This window comes from Dreissena polymorpha, chromosome 1 (assembly GCF_020536995.1).
Source record: "Dreissena polymorpha isolate Duluth1 chromosome 1, UMN_Dpol_1.0, whole genome shotgun sequence".
Classification (NCBI taxonomy): domain Eukaryota; kingdom Metazoa; phylum Mollusca; class Bivalvia; order Myida; family Dreissenidae; genus Dreissena; species Dreissena polymorpha.
The window spans coordinates 166,831,728-166,849,334 of record NC_068355.1 but is presented as its reverse complement, the minus strand read 5'-3'; the positions used below and the strand labels follow the sequence as shown (position 1 = coordinate 166,849,334).

The following is a 17,607-nucleotide window of genomic DNA, read 5'->3' as shown; positions in this document are numbered from 1 at the left end:
GGCCCACTGCAATGAGAATTATGGGCTTAAAACCCTTAAGGGGCTTTCAAGTAATAGCGGAGACAAAAGAGTAAGATTACATCCCAACGACCTCCCTCACAAATGTCAAGGGCTGATCACACCCCCATAACCTCAAAATCAGCAAGGGCAACACTCTCCACCCACTACATAAATACATAATGAGCCTTGGGGCAGAAGCAGCATGGATTATGTTTTGCAAGACAAAAAGGTTAAACATTTTCTTTAAAACTCTTCATGACTTTAAGGCATTGTTAACAGAATGATTGTTCCTAGTGCATCACCCCATGCCATCAAGATTTTCCCACATAAATCTAGCCCCTACAATCCCTGAAAAGTTTCAGAGATGAGATCCTAGTAAAGCTTGTGGCTGCCCCAAGGTGTCTAAGATCTTCAAACCCCTTTGTCACTTTGTCCAGATTCAGGGAGACTTTGGGCAAAAATGATTTACAGAAACATTATACTTCAAAGCAGCTGCATGCTGCTGAACATGGGGTTATAAGCCAAAGAACTTAATGATTAATAACACAATTCCACAAGGGACAATGTTTATTTTGTGCATGTTTTGTTTGCATGCACTTGTTTAATTCACTGTGAATTCCAATGAAAATTAATAAGTATGAGCCAGGTTATTTTTGCAGACTATTAAGACAAAATATTTCTTATTTTGTAACCAAAAGGATACCAGCTACTTCAAGATTTTAAAAATTACAAATAGCTGACACATAGGCCAAGGAGTTATGGATCTCCAAAAATAATATAATAAACCTTATTGAAGTCTATTTTAAAATAATTTGAATACTACTCTATATTGTAATACTAATTTCACTACTCTACATGTTATTTTGGTATTTAAAATTATCAAAGGAGAATCAATCAATCTTTTTGAAAGGATTCATTTTATCATTAAGGTATGAGGATGTTTCTAGTGGCTGAGGCTACAAGCACCCCACAAGAAACTTTATCTGTGCTGCATTACAGATTTATGAGCATTTAATCAGATGTATATCTTATTCGACACAGCTTTATACATTTTTTTATATCTCTGAAAACCCATCTACAATAAGCATAATCCAACAATATGTTTATATTTTTTCCAATGAAATTTAAGACAAGCAGCTTCAATAAAAATTCAAGCAATGATCTACAAAAGCAAGGCTTATCAGTTTTAATTACACAAGTGCTCAATACCCTCTTTGCGTAATTGTGGTGTCTATGCTGCCAAGGCTAAATCAACTAACAACCAGACACACCCAAAACCACCAAAGTCATTGTTGGCACGTCAAATGCATTAGACTCATCAGGGCATGACCCACAACCCAAATACATTTAGTAGAGGTCATCCACTAGCCACAAACGGAAGAACGCCCAAAGATTATACTCATTTTGCTGGCACAGTAATGCCATTAACAATGATTAAAGAAGCATATGAACAAATGCATCAAAGCCACCAACAAAGACCACATATAATCTGGTTTTAGCTCTGTGATATTTAAGTTTTGCTATTACTCTCTTGTTTGCATTTAGGAAATATTCAACTTCTCCTTTTTAAAATGCCTGTATATCTATTAATTAACAGACTAGATAATCTTTTCTAACCAAAACCATATCAAGGTCAGAACATAGATAATTCAGAAAGGGCTTCTGACCTGTCAGTGATTTTCATGAAAAAACATCTTTGTTTTTGGAACTTAAATGAGCCAAGCGAACATCCCCATAACTTAAACAGTTCAAGGCCAGATGACAATAAGACCTAAGCTTTTTCAAAAGCAGTTTCTGACCATGGTTAAATCTGAGTTGGACGTAATTTGAAAACAAGAAATGTTTTTTTCAGAAACACAATGCCCCCTTCTGCGCCGCTTTGAAGCCATATATTTGACCTTTGAACTTGAAGGATGACCTTGACCTTTCATTTCTCAAAATGTGCAGCTCCATGAGATACACATGCATGTCAAACATCAAGTTGCTATCTGAAGCGACATAGAAGTTATGAGCATTTTTCGAAACCTAAATGCGAAACCTAAATGCAAAGTGTGACGGAAAGACAGACAGACGGACGGTCCGATCATTATATGCCCTCCTTCAGGGGCATAAAAAAACTTTGACATTATGGCTATGACATTAGCAAGGTCAACCATGATTATTAAAGCCATTTTTTCCTTCATTATAAAGTACCGGGAAAAGGCTTTTATTTTCCCAATTGGGAAAAAAATAAAAAAATTCCCAATTTCTGTCAAAAAATTTCCCAATCGAAGGTTTACAAAAAATAAAAAATATTCATATATTTTAAAATAAAATGCACCTTTTAGTTAGTTTCCTTGTGCAGCTCTATGGCTTAAACCTAAGAAAATGTAAAATAGATAAATTGCCATCACAAAGTTAATAATTTTTAAGTATTTGTGAATAAAATATAAAATACACAAATTTCCCTATGTGAAGACTTCAAGACCCAAATTTCCAAATGTCAGGGGTTTTGGCGCAAATTTTTAACATTTGGGCTGGTACCAGTATTTTTCCCAATTAAAAAAAAAATTGCTGTATTATATGTGCATAACAAAACCAGATACTGGGTAATGAATAGGGGTCATCTGCCAGTCGTGATCAATGTACCTATCAAGTTTCATGATCCTAGGCGTAAGCGTTCTTGAGTTATTATCTGGAAACCATCTGGTGGACGGACGGAGACCCCACAACACCAGTACATAATATAATCTGCAAATGTGGTCCTAAACAGCATCAAAGAACGAGTCACTGTGACCTTGACCTTTGACCTAGTGACCTCAAAATCAATAGGGGTCATCTGCCAGTCATGATCAATGTACCTATGAAGTTTCATGATCCTAGGCGTAAGCATTCTTGAGTTATCATCCGGAAACCATTTTACTGTTTCGAGTCACTGTGACCTTGACCTTTGACCTAGTGACCTGACAATCAATAGGTGCCATCTGCCAGTCATGATCAATGTTCCTATGAAGTTTCATGATCCTAGCCGAAAGCATTCTTGAGTTATCATCCGGAAACCATTTTACTGTTTCGAGTCACTGTGACATTGACCTTTGACCTAGTGACCTGAAAATCAATAAGGGTCATTTGCCAGTCATGATCAATGTACCTATGAAGTTTCATGATCCTAGGCGTAAGCATTCTTGAGTTATCATCCGGAAACCATTTTACTGTTTTATGTCACTGTGACCTTGACCTTAGACCTAGTGATCTGAAAATCAATAGGGGTCATCTGCCGGTCATGATCAATGTACCTATGAAGTTTCATGATCCTAGTTGTAAGCATTCTTGAGTTATCATCCGGAAACCGTTTTACTATTTCCAGTCACTTTGACCATGACCTTTGACCTAGTGACCTGAAAATCAATAGGGGTCATCTGCCAGTCATGATCAATGTACCTATGAAGTTTCATGATCCTATGCCTAAGGGTTCTTGAGTTATCATCCGGAAACCATCTGGTGGACAGACCGACTGATGGACCGACCAACACTGACCTTCGAAGGGGGGCAAAATATACAAAATTATCGATTTATAGTATATTTATTTCTATATTTAGTATATTTCTTACAGAAATTCCTTTAAGCAAACAGCGCAGAACCAGATGAGACGCCATATCATGCAGCGTCTCATCTAGGTCTACTCTGTTTGCCAAGGCCTTTCTTCTAGATGCTAGGCATAAATGGGTTAAGAAAGGTAAACATAGACTTGAGCCAAATTAAAGATCTCCATTCAGAAACTTTTGTTTCATAAATCCCTGAAGTGTTATCTTCTAATGACTATGTAAATACAAATTGCATTCTTTTCTTTTTACTCATTTATCACATGCATAGGTGGGCATTTAATAAAAAGTAGAACAAATCCATGGTGTCAACGCGTCAGCTTTGGGACTTCACATATTGTGTAGGCCCTCAGTTGTTACCCATTGCAAGCTGTCATGTGTCATCATCCATTATGTGAGGGGGGCCATCCAAATGATTATTAATTGCCCCCGCAATTGGCTCATCTGTTGTGTCACTTTCTGTGCACACAAATTTAATTATGGTCAATAATTTCTCACTTAAGCATTACCATTTCCGTCTTAAGAGTCATTACAGTAGGAACTTTAATATTGTGCAGTATTTTCCAACACAGAACGTACAGTTCCCAATGGTGTTGTAGATTATGTTGATCATGCTGACCCTCATTTTATTCCAAGTCAGTGAGCATTCTATAGCGCATTCCAAAGAAACCAGTCTTGTTTCTGCTACTGGAGAGACTCAGGAGCGTCTCTGTCATCCTTAGGCTTTCATACAACAAAATTTTTAATGTGACATGTATCTATTATAGAGCACCATTGCCCAAACATTCTACTTGTTTCTCAGAACTCTTTTTATGACAAAAATGAGCAGTGTCATCCTAATTTGCCCTTTGCCCAATTAAGTGTGATATTGACCTTCGAGGTAACACCAGGAGTTATAAACGCAACACTCCTATTCCAAATAATAAATGACAAACTCTAAGAATGACCTTGACCTTTTAGGACGGAAGACAAGTTTTACACAAGACACGTTATCTAATGAAGGTTTGCATTAGTCCATTCAAATCCATCAATATATGGCAAAATTATTGCTGTGATAGACATTTTTAAGCTGTTTTATGCTTATTATCAATGATAGAAAAACTTATAAAGTATATTTGTTCGTTCTGTCAAGAATAAAACATTAATTTAACAATAGCTTATAATCCTTGCATGAACTCGACTTGCCCATAATCCTCCCCCCACCCAAACATCTTTTCCAATTAAAAATTTAATTTAATTTCCAATAAAATCTATTAGAACATACAGAGAAAATCCTCCTTTTCAAATAAAAATCACCTAGTCAGGAGATCTTTAAAAAAAAAATTGGTGACTCAGGATGCAAAAATGTTTTGCAATTTTGCTTATCACAATTAAAAGCTGCATGTGACATTTTTTAACATTTTACGACATTGTTAAACAATTAGTAATGTGAATGTCAAGCTGTTCAATTTACCTTCATTAAAAACATCAGTAAAGAAGTTTCAATTTTCAAAGTGAGCCTAACAGGCAAATCTTCAGATGCAAACTGATTGGTCTGATTGACTCAACTGAATAACATTTAACCACACAAAAACGCATACATACCGAATGTGAGGTCGGGTTTAATTACACAATAAATAAATGTAATTTTAAAATGTTTAATTGAAATTAGTAGACTACATAATTTTGTTATCAATTAAAAACCATTAAAAAGTTTTCATTTGCAAAAACACAACACCGTGGATTCAATAATTGCAAATGAGATATCATCAGCGTCTACCAGGTTACATCGCAGTAATCATTACAAAATAATCAAAATAGGTGTTTTCAATTCATCAGGACACCGTCATGATTTCAAGTTACAAATTGTAACTTAAGAAGATAAAATGTTTGTACTATTGAGCATTATAATTGAAATCGTGCATACCAACAAAATATTCTACACATGAGTAACAATGGGGAGAAAAAAAGACAAAGCCTTTTATTAACACTTGTTATTCTTTTGTGATCAGTACAATTTAAAAGCACTACAAGTAAATAAATGGTTTCAGGTTTTGCCAAAAAAAGTTTAAACTACTGCGTAGCGGCCAATTGTATAAATCTGGATAACTCTTATCATGCCGATAACTTTTGGTTATCTTATCATACAATTGAAGATAACCAAAAGTTATCCACTGGATGAGAGTTATCCAGATTTATATAATTGACTGCAGCTAAGCTATTTGTTACACTGCTTATTTACCATAAACCTAAAATCATGAACATTTATGATTGCTTAGGACAAAATGCACATGCTGTTTTGTTTAAAATAGATTTAAACGCTTAATAGTTGATGTCCAAGTGCCATGATTGGTTATTATTGGCGACAAAGTTAAATATGATTGACATTTGTGGACATGTCAACATAGAAGATATTATGCTGGCATATCTTGTTGTTGCCAATGTGAGAGAAATTCCCTACTGGATTCCCCTGAGGGCTCTTGTTCACCAATATGGGCAACAGGCCATATTTAAAAGGCTCTGGGAAAACTGGGCTTAATAATGTGAACACAATTTGTCCCATTGAGGATACATTAATTTTGCTATTATACAATTTTTTGTTTAAAGGAAGTCTCTTCTAAACGAAAATTAATTCTAAGCGTAAAGTATTGTCCATTATTAGCCTGTTACGACTGCATAGGTTAATCTTGAACAACACTGTACGCATTCATTAAGCACTGTTTACCCAGAGCGCGAGACACATGTATTCTCCACACACCTGGTCAGAAGGATTGCAGTGTCGTAATGCAGATGATTACCCTCTGGAGCGTTGTTCCGAGACTGCCATTTACAGAATCTCTTCAATGTTTCACCGGCGTTAGGGGTTATTTTTGGTTCCTGAAACAATTTAAGTTACTGTCATATTAGCAATTGTCTTTTATTACCAATCCATTAAACAATATTTTTAAAAAAATGCATTTGATTATAAAATTTTCTAGAATCTTGAAAATATAATCATTTAGTACTACAATTTTCCATAAATCAATACAGTTAACTTATATTGAACTGATTTCTCAATTATTTTTCATTCATGAACATGAAAGTGTTTCTCAAGTTTCCGGTATTTAATTAGATATACCTGAAACCAGCAGTACTTGTGTTTGTTGTAAGGCAAGAACAAATGCGTTGAACAGTAAGGCCCTTAAATAAACAAGCCAATCATATAAGAGATCTCAGTAAAAAAAAAAACTGAACAATAAACCGTAATTACTCTAGTTTCGGACACTCAAAATTTTCGGACACTCACAATTTTCGGACACCGCAGTTTTTAGCCACAAAAATTATTTTGTTTGACTATAAATTTTCCGATCTACTAGTTTTCTCTAATGACTAATGAATCTAAATTTTCAAATGCTATGTTTATTTTGCAATGCTATTTTTTCAGAAATGCATTTTTGTGCTTGACTGAATACTCTTCGATCATGTCTGTTTACAACCGAATTATGATAATTTTACAAAGAGACAAATGAATTAAGGCTGTGGACCCTTACATTTACATTATTGAGTAAATAACTATGTTTACCGGTAAAAGACAATGGTTCCAGCCAACAGCTTAAAGTGAAACATTTATGAAAGTAATGTATACTATGCTGCGTGGTATTTTAAAAGCATGTGCTGTTATACATTGAAACAATTTATGCTATACTCATTGCATACCCGTATCCTAACGTCAATGCAATATTTTGAGTGTTTCTTCATTTTCAAACACCTGTATTTTTGTTTCAAAATTTTTAGACACATTTTATTTCAGATTTTGTTTTTGTATCTAAATTTTCGGACATGAAAATTTTTATTTAAGTGTCCGATTACTTACCGTAATTACGGTAAGTAGCGACAAAATCAGAACAAATACAGGCTTATTTATTCATAGTTTTTTTTCAAACAGTATGAAGTATTTAGACAAACATTCTGGTGAAATATGATACACTCTCAGACTATGACAAAGTTCAAAAGCCATGAGGCACTTGATTTCACTACTCAGGTGTTAAGTCACTTCTCTGACAGCTCTTTCAAATAGATTTCTGTGTTAAAATTCATTTATCAGGCAATTAAAGACTGGCTTTAAAAATGCCATTCTATTGACAGCATGCCTGATTTGCAAAAAAGAATTAGAGAAATTCTGCTGACTTATTTTTCTTTAATTTTCCACTCAAGTTCACTTGACTGATGTGACAATTATTCTGTCTTTTCTTCACTGTTGACAATAAGTGAAGTAAGACTAAACTATGTTAAACTCTATGCAATTGATGTGTTAACTTTTGTCGGGTGATTTAAAACAATCGCCAAATCTATTTACACTATCTTGCTATTTTGACACATTTGAAGCCAGCCAATGCATTTCTACAATCATGATTTATACTTTTAATCTACCCTTAAATAAATCTATAGTAGGAAACTATGGATATCATGTAAACATGTGTTAACATGACAGGTAGGTCCACAGGAAAAAAATAAAAATTAAATAGAATTGTCTAGCTGTTAAATGGCAACATCAACCTTTCATCTCTACCAATGACCTTTATCTTTGAGTGCAGGAGAAAGGTGTTCACCATATGATGCCGTTGGACATTTTTGCCAAGATTTTCTAAATTACATCAATAAATGGCAATGTTATGGCTGAGACAGAAATTTTCGCACAGACAAACACTCATACTCAGACATATGCATCCTTTTTTAAGAGGGGCCTAAAATGGGCTAAACTTGTGTAATCTTGCATGTTGGTTGGATTCTTAACATCGAACATGCACATTTCCTTATCAGAAGGGACAGACAGACAGACAGATTCAAATAAATACAAATTCAGACATGAGGTTTCCAGTGCATGCCCCTTAATTTTGTTAAAGGGGAAATACAAATCGGCTAAAACTGTAAATAAATAATGATGATGTATAGATAGCCGTAGGTGAAAAGAAATCATTACTTTTTTCACTTTTAATGTAGGAGAATACAAATGTACACATTCGTATTTTGAGGAACCATGCCTGCAACTTTGAATATTGTTTAATCAAAATTGGGAAGCACACCAGTGAACAAAATTGTGTCTACAGACACACCAACAAGACAAACAGAGATCATTGGAGATTTAGTATAACCCTGTCTTACTTTGGAGAGAAATCATCAGTGTAACTTAAAGACAGAACTTAACCTCTTTGATATTTACCTCAAAACCATCCATTTAAGTCACTATGAAATAATAACCTTTAAACAATATGATTATATTACTGTATGCCCTTTGCGAACTGTTACACCCTTTTGATTTGTACACTGTATGTACATGACAAGCTTTTTTAACAGGTGTTAGTCTATTAAGTATTAATTGCATTTATCTGTCAATCTTTTGCTTACTAGTGCAAAAAAATCTACCAATTTTTGCATTAATGCCTGCATGTTCAAGCCAAATAGTTTGTACCAGGTTACAAAGTTACCCTAACTGTCTGACTATCAACTGCTGTCAAAATAGTTATGACTAAACTAAATAATTAATTGGGGTGTGATTTAAAGCTTATACATTGTTCTTATGCAAGAGAAAACAAAGATTATTTGAATTTAATCAATGCACTTCATCTTGTCACAGTTTAAGTGTAAGCATTTTGGTAGAAACATTTTTACCATAAAGCACATTTTCATAAACTTCAACAACCTCTGACATTTGATGTTCCAATAACAAGTTATATTTTCAAAACAGGACCTAGTATTGTTCATAATGCTTTAAAACAAAATGATCATGGCAGAATGCAGAATGGCACATGAAAACATTATAGCAAAATTGAATTTCCGAATTTCCAGTAAATTATGTAAGTTTAAATCAAAGCGCTGAAGGCACTGAAGTTGTTCGCAATTGCATAATCTTAGACGCAACTCAGTTTTCAAAATAATGTTATAGCTTTTTGTATAGCAAGTTTGAAATGAACACAACCCATTCACATTTATAAAGAGTGTGTCTTAAAGCACAGTTCAAGATGTGGGTGCACTGTTTATCCTCATATTTATGATATAGAGATAACAAAATAACAAAAATATGTCTCTTTTTTGCGCAATGGGTTGCTGCACTGGCAACCATCTTTAGAATGTTGGTTGCCTTGCTAAAGAATAACAAGCCTAGAGTCATGTACATGTTGCGTTATGTGTATCTAATACTATTTATTTTCTTTAAATTATTGAGCAACAGTTTTGCAGACATGACAGACTTTTAATGCATCATGTCTTGTTGTGAGCCGGAATGGAAACATTTCCTAAGGCCTAATTGATCCACAATCGCCACTTTGTATTTTATGTTTAATTGGATAGAGTTGTTTCAAGCTTTGAAAAAGCTAGTTATCCTGGTTTTTAGCCCAACTGTAACCAACTTATGAAATTGATTTTCCTGGGCTTAAATCTACTGGCCTTAGGCTAAGAGGCAACCACTAAACCTGTATTATTTATTCATGATGTAAGATCTGACAGCATACATGTCAGAAATTTTCAGGTAAACATCGGGACATTCCATTAAAAATGTCGGGAAATTTGACCAAAAAGCAGGACACCTTAAAGCATCAATCATGTGACCTTTACTGTAGTCAGTAAGCAGTATTTTACTTACAAAACCTCATAATTTATGGCAAATATTGACGATAAATGTGTTTACGAATTTCATGAACTCAGACGTTCTCCATTTTCTAGAAGTAAACACACATATGCACTATGCGGATGCCTCTATTTGACTTCAAGTTGGGACAGAGGCATGCGTCATCGTTCAACGCGATGTGCGCGCATCAAGCACTGTTTTTATTAAACCAATCAACAATTAACTTTAAATTTAGATTGATGCAATAGGTACAAATTATGTTCTGTAAATCAGTCAAAAACGAAAGTAAATTTAGTAAAACATCAATGTGTATCGGTCAGCACTCAATTTGTTTGATATACAAAACTGGTGTTTTGACAGGTTTTTTAGGTGGTATAATACACGGAATACTGCATAATAGAATCTTTGGACTTGATTTGGGCCATGAAATACAAAAGCAGTCTGCTTTTAATTCACTACAATGCATCTAACGCTTCAAACACCATTGTGTGAATGCCCGATAAAATCAATAAATTGCCAATAGAACACTGATAAGGTGTCAAAAACAACACTGGATGACTCAACTAGTAGATATGGTTTGTTAATTAGGGGGCAACAAAGGGATTAGGGATGGTAATTTAAGCCAGCAAGAGCTTGAATAGCGAATTTTATTGTGACCTTATAGAACATGTTGTTTTGTACGAATGTCGGGACAAATTGTGTCACATCAGGACACCAGGACAAACACCCCAAAAGCAGGACTGTCCGGTAAAGATCGGGACATCTGGCATGTATGTCTGACAGTGTATTGAACTCATTCAATTTGCAAGTCTGAAGACATTAAAGGGACCTATTCACATTTTGGAAAATTGACAAAATCAAACGATTTAATAATTTGGAGAGTTCTGTTGTTGTCGTTATATTTTTTTCATACTACGAGGATTGCTTATATTAAGTATAAAATATATCTCTCATTGTTTGAGCATGGATGGCTGAGTGGTCTAAACGATAGACTTTTATTCCAAGGGTCAGTGGTCGAGTCCAGTTGAGGATAACTTATTTTAGTTTCTTTAATTTTATTCTTGTTTTTCTTTTAAATAGAGCTTTAAAGATGCCATGTTTACATTTATCAATATTAAGCATTTAATGACAAACTGTGAAAAGGTCCCTTTTAGATGTTTACTTAAAAATGCCACAAGGTAAAATTTAGAACTAATTGGTTGTTTATTTGATTTAAAAGTGATTCTGTTTATTTTCCTTATCAGCAAGGTTACTTTAAAGTAATTATCACTTTTATCCTTTTTTTTCAAATTATTATTAGAAAAGATAATTTAAGCTTCATTTTGGGAAAACAGGGCTTATTGCATATATTGCATTTATTGTCATCCCAGTATCAGAGACTCTCTTTAAACGAAAAACACCATGAAATCAGAATGTGTCGTCCTTGATTAGCAACAGCGCACTGCACAGGCTAATCAGTGTGCACATGACACTACTTATTTGACATGCATTTAGCCCTGTTTTTCCTGAATGCAGCCAATATGTTCATGTTTCAATGGCAAACTGGCCAATGCGGTCGCACAAGCTGTTAAACACTATTGCTTACATACACACACTCGCTGTCTGCAGTGTACCAGTAATGAAGTATAAACAGGCAGATGCGGTGGTTATCGTTCTTAGCGTAGTTAAGAGCAGACTGACTTGCAAAACTTGCTCTTAACATTAGTTGTCCGCTAGCACGAACAACTAAAAATGTAATATAGCATTTAATTTCTGTCACTTTTTTCCGGTGCACCAATGAGTCATCCTTCTAAAATTTACTGCACTTTAGAGTATGGAGCAAATTAAGTGTCACTTGGGACAAACTATCACCACAGCAAAATGTGACATACAACATGTTGGTGCTTTTAATATTTGTCATTTGTGGCCTATTTTGTAATGTGTTCCATTTCTCATAGAGTGCTTGTTTATTTAACATTAACAAAATTAAATACCACCCATATAGCTTACTTATTATGCTTATATGTTTTGGCACTTAAGATTTAATTGCTTTTAAAATTAAATTAAAAGTGATTAAACCACCTTCATTTAGTGTTAGGGTTTAAAATTGTATGACCACTAATATATCCTTTTAGCCAGCATTTTATTGTTCCATTCAACTGAATTGAATATGGAAACCCAGCGTAAATTGATTCGGTAAATCAGAACATTTTCCTACTGATACAACTATACTTTTATATTGCTTACATCTTTCCTACCAAGGACCAAATTTTACCCATAATGATTTTATAATATAGAAACATGACCAAAGTACGCACTGACCTAAATGTACTTAAACTGAAAGCCAGGCTTCACCTTAGACAACCTGCATGCATTTAACACTTAACCACTTAGAAACGTATCTTGACGTTTGTAGTCACATAGAAAATAAAATTTAATTAAAGACCTTTCTTACTAAGTTCAAGTTTAAAGGCTTCATTTAAAATATAAAGAAGTGAAACTCCAGCTGCCAGAGCAGTATTGCATTCTCATTATAAACTAGAGCTTTGTCACAGACGTGACGTATACCCCCACGTGCCGCATTGACACAGACTATTTTGCATGCTGTCTTCACAATACAAGAGAATCTAATTCATGGCAGTTTTTAAGAATTATTAAGCCATTACCATTTATAGTCGTTTTGACCTTTGAACTCTTGAATTCTTCCACATGACACGCCATCCTATGATCGACTGTGAACAAATTAATGTACAGAGTCATTTTAAAATCTCACAATGAATGACATAGTTATGGTCCTGACAAGATCATTTATTGCCATTTTTGACCTTTGAACTCAAAGTGTGACCTTGACCTTGGAGATATCGACATAATTCTTTCGCGCAACACACCGTCCAATTATGGTGAACAAATGTGCCAAATGATTTCTAAATCTCACAATAAACGACACAGTTTTGGCACGGAAAAGCTCATTTATGGCCATTGTTGACCTTTGAACTCAAAGTGTGACCTTGACCTTGGAGATATCGACATAATTATTTCGCCCGACACACCGTCCAATGATGGTGAACAAATGTGCCGAATGATTTTAAAATCTCACAATAAACGACATAGTTATGACCCGGACAAGCTCATTTATGGCCATTTTTGACATTTAAACTAAAAAAGTGACCTTGACCTTGGAGATATTGACGTAATTATTACGAGCGACACACCGGCCAATTATGGTGAACACATGTGCCAAATGATTTTCAAATCTCACAATGAAAAAAAATAGGTATGGCCTGGACAAGTTCATTTATGGCCATTTTTGACCTTTGATTTCAAAGTGTGACCTTAACCTTGGAGATATTGACGCAAATTTTTGTGTGCGACACAACGTCTGATGATGGTGAACAAGTGTGCCAAATGATTTTTAATTCTCACAATGAACAGCATAGTAATGGCCCGGACAAGCTCATTTATGGCCATTTTTTACCTTTAAGTGTGACCTTGGCCTTGAAGATATTGATATAATTCTTTCGCGCAACACACCGTCTAATGATGGTGAACAAATGTGCCAAATGATTTTAAAATCTCACAATAAACAACATAGTAATGGCCCGGACAAGCTTATTTATGGCCATTTTTGACCTTTGATCTCAAAATGTGACCTTGACCTTGGAGATATTGACGTAATTCTTTCGCTCAACACACCATCCAATGATGGTGAACACATGTTCCAAATGATTTTCAAATCTCACAATGAAAAAATAGGTATGGCCCGGACAAATTCATTTTTGGCCATTTTTGACCTTTGAACTCAAAGTGTTACCTTGACCTTGGAGATATTGACATAATTCTTTCACGCGACACACCCTCCAATGATGGTGAACAAATATGCCAAATGATTTTTTAATTCTCACAATGAACAGCATAGTTATGACCCGGACAAGCTCATTTATGGCCATTTTTGACCTTTGAACTTTAAGTGTGACCTTGACCTTGAAAATATTGACGTAATTCTTTCGCGGGACACACTGTTCAATGATGGTGAACAAATTTTACAAATGATTTTAAAATCTCACCATAAATTACAAAGTTATGGCCCAGACAAGCATTTGACCTTTAAACTCCAAGTGTGACCTTGACATTGGATATATCAACATACTTTTTTCACACGTCACACCGTCCCATGATGATGAACAAATGTACCAAGTCATTTTAAAATCTAACGATAACATAGTTATGGTCTGGACAATCTTTCGATTTAAAACACACTAAGTGACCCCGTGACCTAGTTTTTGACCTGGCATGACCCATATTCAAACTTGACCTAGATATCATCTAGATACAACTTGTGACCAAGTTTGGTGGAGATCGGATGAAATTTCAGGACAGACCGACAGACAAAGTGACTCCTATATAGCCCCCATTAACAGTAATGGGGGTATAATAATTAGTTGGTTCTTTATTTAAGGCAAGTGACCAATTGCCAAAACAGTACAAAACAGCACAATACAAAACAACATACACACATAGAAGAATAAAGCTGGGGTCACTGCCTTGGAACGGTCAATTCAAAGCATTGGGGGTTTAAACTGGTGTTGGAGTGCTCAACCTCACACTTGGCCCAGCAATATTCATGATACATATAAGTGTAAATAAAATTTAACCTCATAGCATTGCAACTCAAATTAAACAATAATTAAAGGGAATTAAAGCACATCAAACGCAATGAATTAAAATCCAACCCTTAGATACTGATGAGCAGCAACATTCCTCCCCCTCCCATGATGTTTTACAATTTTACCAAATGTTTTCTGACTGGATATTTGTTCCATTGACCACAAACTTTCCCCACTTAAATCTTCTTTCCAACTGACCATAATATTTAATAGCTAATAGCCATTTTCCCATTTCCCCGCATGTCAATATGCATATTATTTTCTACTTCCCAATAGACACATTTTTTAATTGACCACAACATGATCCTAATAGATAAAAAAAAATCCAATTGACCATAATATTGGTTTATCACATTCCCAACACTATTTTCCAATCAAAATCATACTATTTCTACAGACCAGACCTTTCTAACCACTTGATTATGGTTAGGAAATGTTCTTATTCCATTCAACTGGTCTTGATGGTCCTTTTTTTAATGCAAACAGGTAGCTCTGGCAACATGACACAGAGGTAGCTGAATTTCAAAACCATTGACAGGGTGAGGAATTAACTTGGTATAAAGGTGAAAAATGATTTATTATGGGAGCTTCTGACTGATCATGATAAATGCAACATGCTTCACAATGACAATGATCATTTGTAAAGCTTCTATTGCTCCTGCTTAAGGGGCTGACTCATTGCATACAATCATTTTACAAATTTTAAGATTAAATGTGAGCTTAAAATGGCAATCATCGTCATCATCAGCATCAATCACTATTAATCATCATCATCATCATCATCATCATCATCATCATCATCATCATCATCATCATCATCATCATCATCAATCACTATTAATCATCATCATCATCATCAATCACTATTAATCATCATCATCATCATCATCATCATCATCATCATCATCATCATCATTCAATCATCATCATCATCATCAAACATTATCAATCATCATCATCATCACACACAATTGTAACACAATCATAATAACGAATCTGTTCATTAAAATATAATAAAAACATTGTTTGAACAATAATATCAGAGTATTAAAGCATCAATTTGTACTTTTCTTCAAGCAACAAACACGCATAATTTTATTATGTTATGTTTGCTGGTATTATTTGACAAAACTTGAGATGATAGTCCACAGGTCTCATAGAATCTCTTAAAGGCTCTATAAAGGTGAAGATCCGTATTTATTTACCGATTTTTAAATATTTTTTTCATATTTTTTTAATAAAGGTTATCAAATAACAATATATATATGCTATTGGACATTACAATAAAAAATAAGCAAAACAACTTGTTTTGAGCTCAAAATAAAGTGTCCTCCAAGTCAATTGTGTTTACAAACAATCAGTTTATTTACATCGCTGTTTACTCGGAAAAGAGAAAATGAAAGTGACTTAGGTCACACAAAATATAACGATGATTTTTAACGTTCCGGTATCACCCACAAGGTAGGTCTCTTCTAAATGGTTAAAACGTTTGTGGTGATCTAATAAGTTACTTTCTGCTGGTTAAAAGTTGTTTAAAATAGAATTAAAATTGAATTTTCTTTCGGCTATTTTTAGCATATGTCACCGCTCTGAGGCTACACATCACGTTAGTTGCAAAAATGTAAACATTTCTTCCAATTATGAAACGGGTTTATCTTCCATAATTCTTGACAACGTTGTACCTAGGCTGTTTTATTAGCAGTATTTATGCAAGAGTAACTGAAATCCGGTAAAAATCAGACCAGTTGATATGCATAATAATTGGATTTGTCACCTTTATAGAGCCTTTAACGCCTTCATTCTTCATTCCAAAACCAGTGAGAGGTTTGTGTGTCATGCAGAGAATTTCCTGTCAACTGATTTTCATCTTCAGATGGTAATCACCACCAATGGTCCACTCCTAATAAGGGTCATCTGTCACCTATCATGACTTAAAGAGTTAATAATTACCCTAATATATTGATGTCTTTAGCACCTCTTTAGTGCATCTGGTCAGTTTGGTCAGGGAGCCTTTACATTTTGGGCATCCGTAGTGGGCATTCAATTGGTGTTATTTCTGAACACCTGTGCCTTCATCATTCATCCTTTTGGGAAGGGTAAGACTTTTTCACTCTCAAGTCCTTGTACAGTTTAATAGATACAAAAAGAAGCTTTCAATACATCTGTAAGTTTGGCTTTCAACTAACCCTCTTTCAGGGGAAAAACTGCATTTAATTGAAAACGACCCTTGCACAGTCAAATTCATCGACTGTCACTTGTGAAAATTTTGTTATATAGTGATGGAAATAGCCAGGCTGTCCAATTTTAAAATGAACGTGAATTTCTATTTTTAGCATGTTTAATCATGAAGTGTCCATCAACATTAATAGCCCCAAATAATTCAAGTACGCTTGAAGGCAGTCTAAACTTGGACCTTATGAATGCAATTTCAAACTGTTCACATTTTTGAAGATATTGTGAAAATATGCCAATGGCTTGACTATAAAGGATGTCTCATTATGAGATGCAACTGAAGTTCTCTGAAAAATATCCCAAATAAATAATGTTAATGTGCTATTTATATACATATTTTAAACAAGCAATATTATCAAGCTTATTTCAATAAAAGCTACATTTTAGTCAGATGTAAGCAATTATTTATAGATTTAGTATTTAAATCACTAAATTATTTGCCATACAAGTATCATACAATTCTGTTACAACTAAATTCTTATCACTAATAAACGAAAAATATTAAACTGATGTTTTAAATCAAAGTTATAACAAATAAATGAGAAACAAAAACGTTGAAATGTAAAAT

The 17,607-nt window shown here is 34.4% G+C and overlaps 1 protein-coding gene across 1 annotated transcript in view; it reads right to left on the bottom strand.

Moving 5' to 3' along the window:
* LOC127859478 (A disintegrin and metalloproteinase with thrombospondin motifs 9-like) overlaps positions 1–17,607 on the bottom strand; it is a 205,145-nt gene that overhangs the window by 96,450 nt on the left and 91,088 nt on the right. Inside the window, exon 6 of the mRNA XM_052396923.1 lies at positions 6,319–6,437. Coding sequence (XP_052252883.1) covers positions 6,319–6,437 — 119 coding nt within the window. The remainder of the gene's footprint in view (positions 1–6,318; positions 6,438–17,607) is intronic.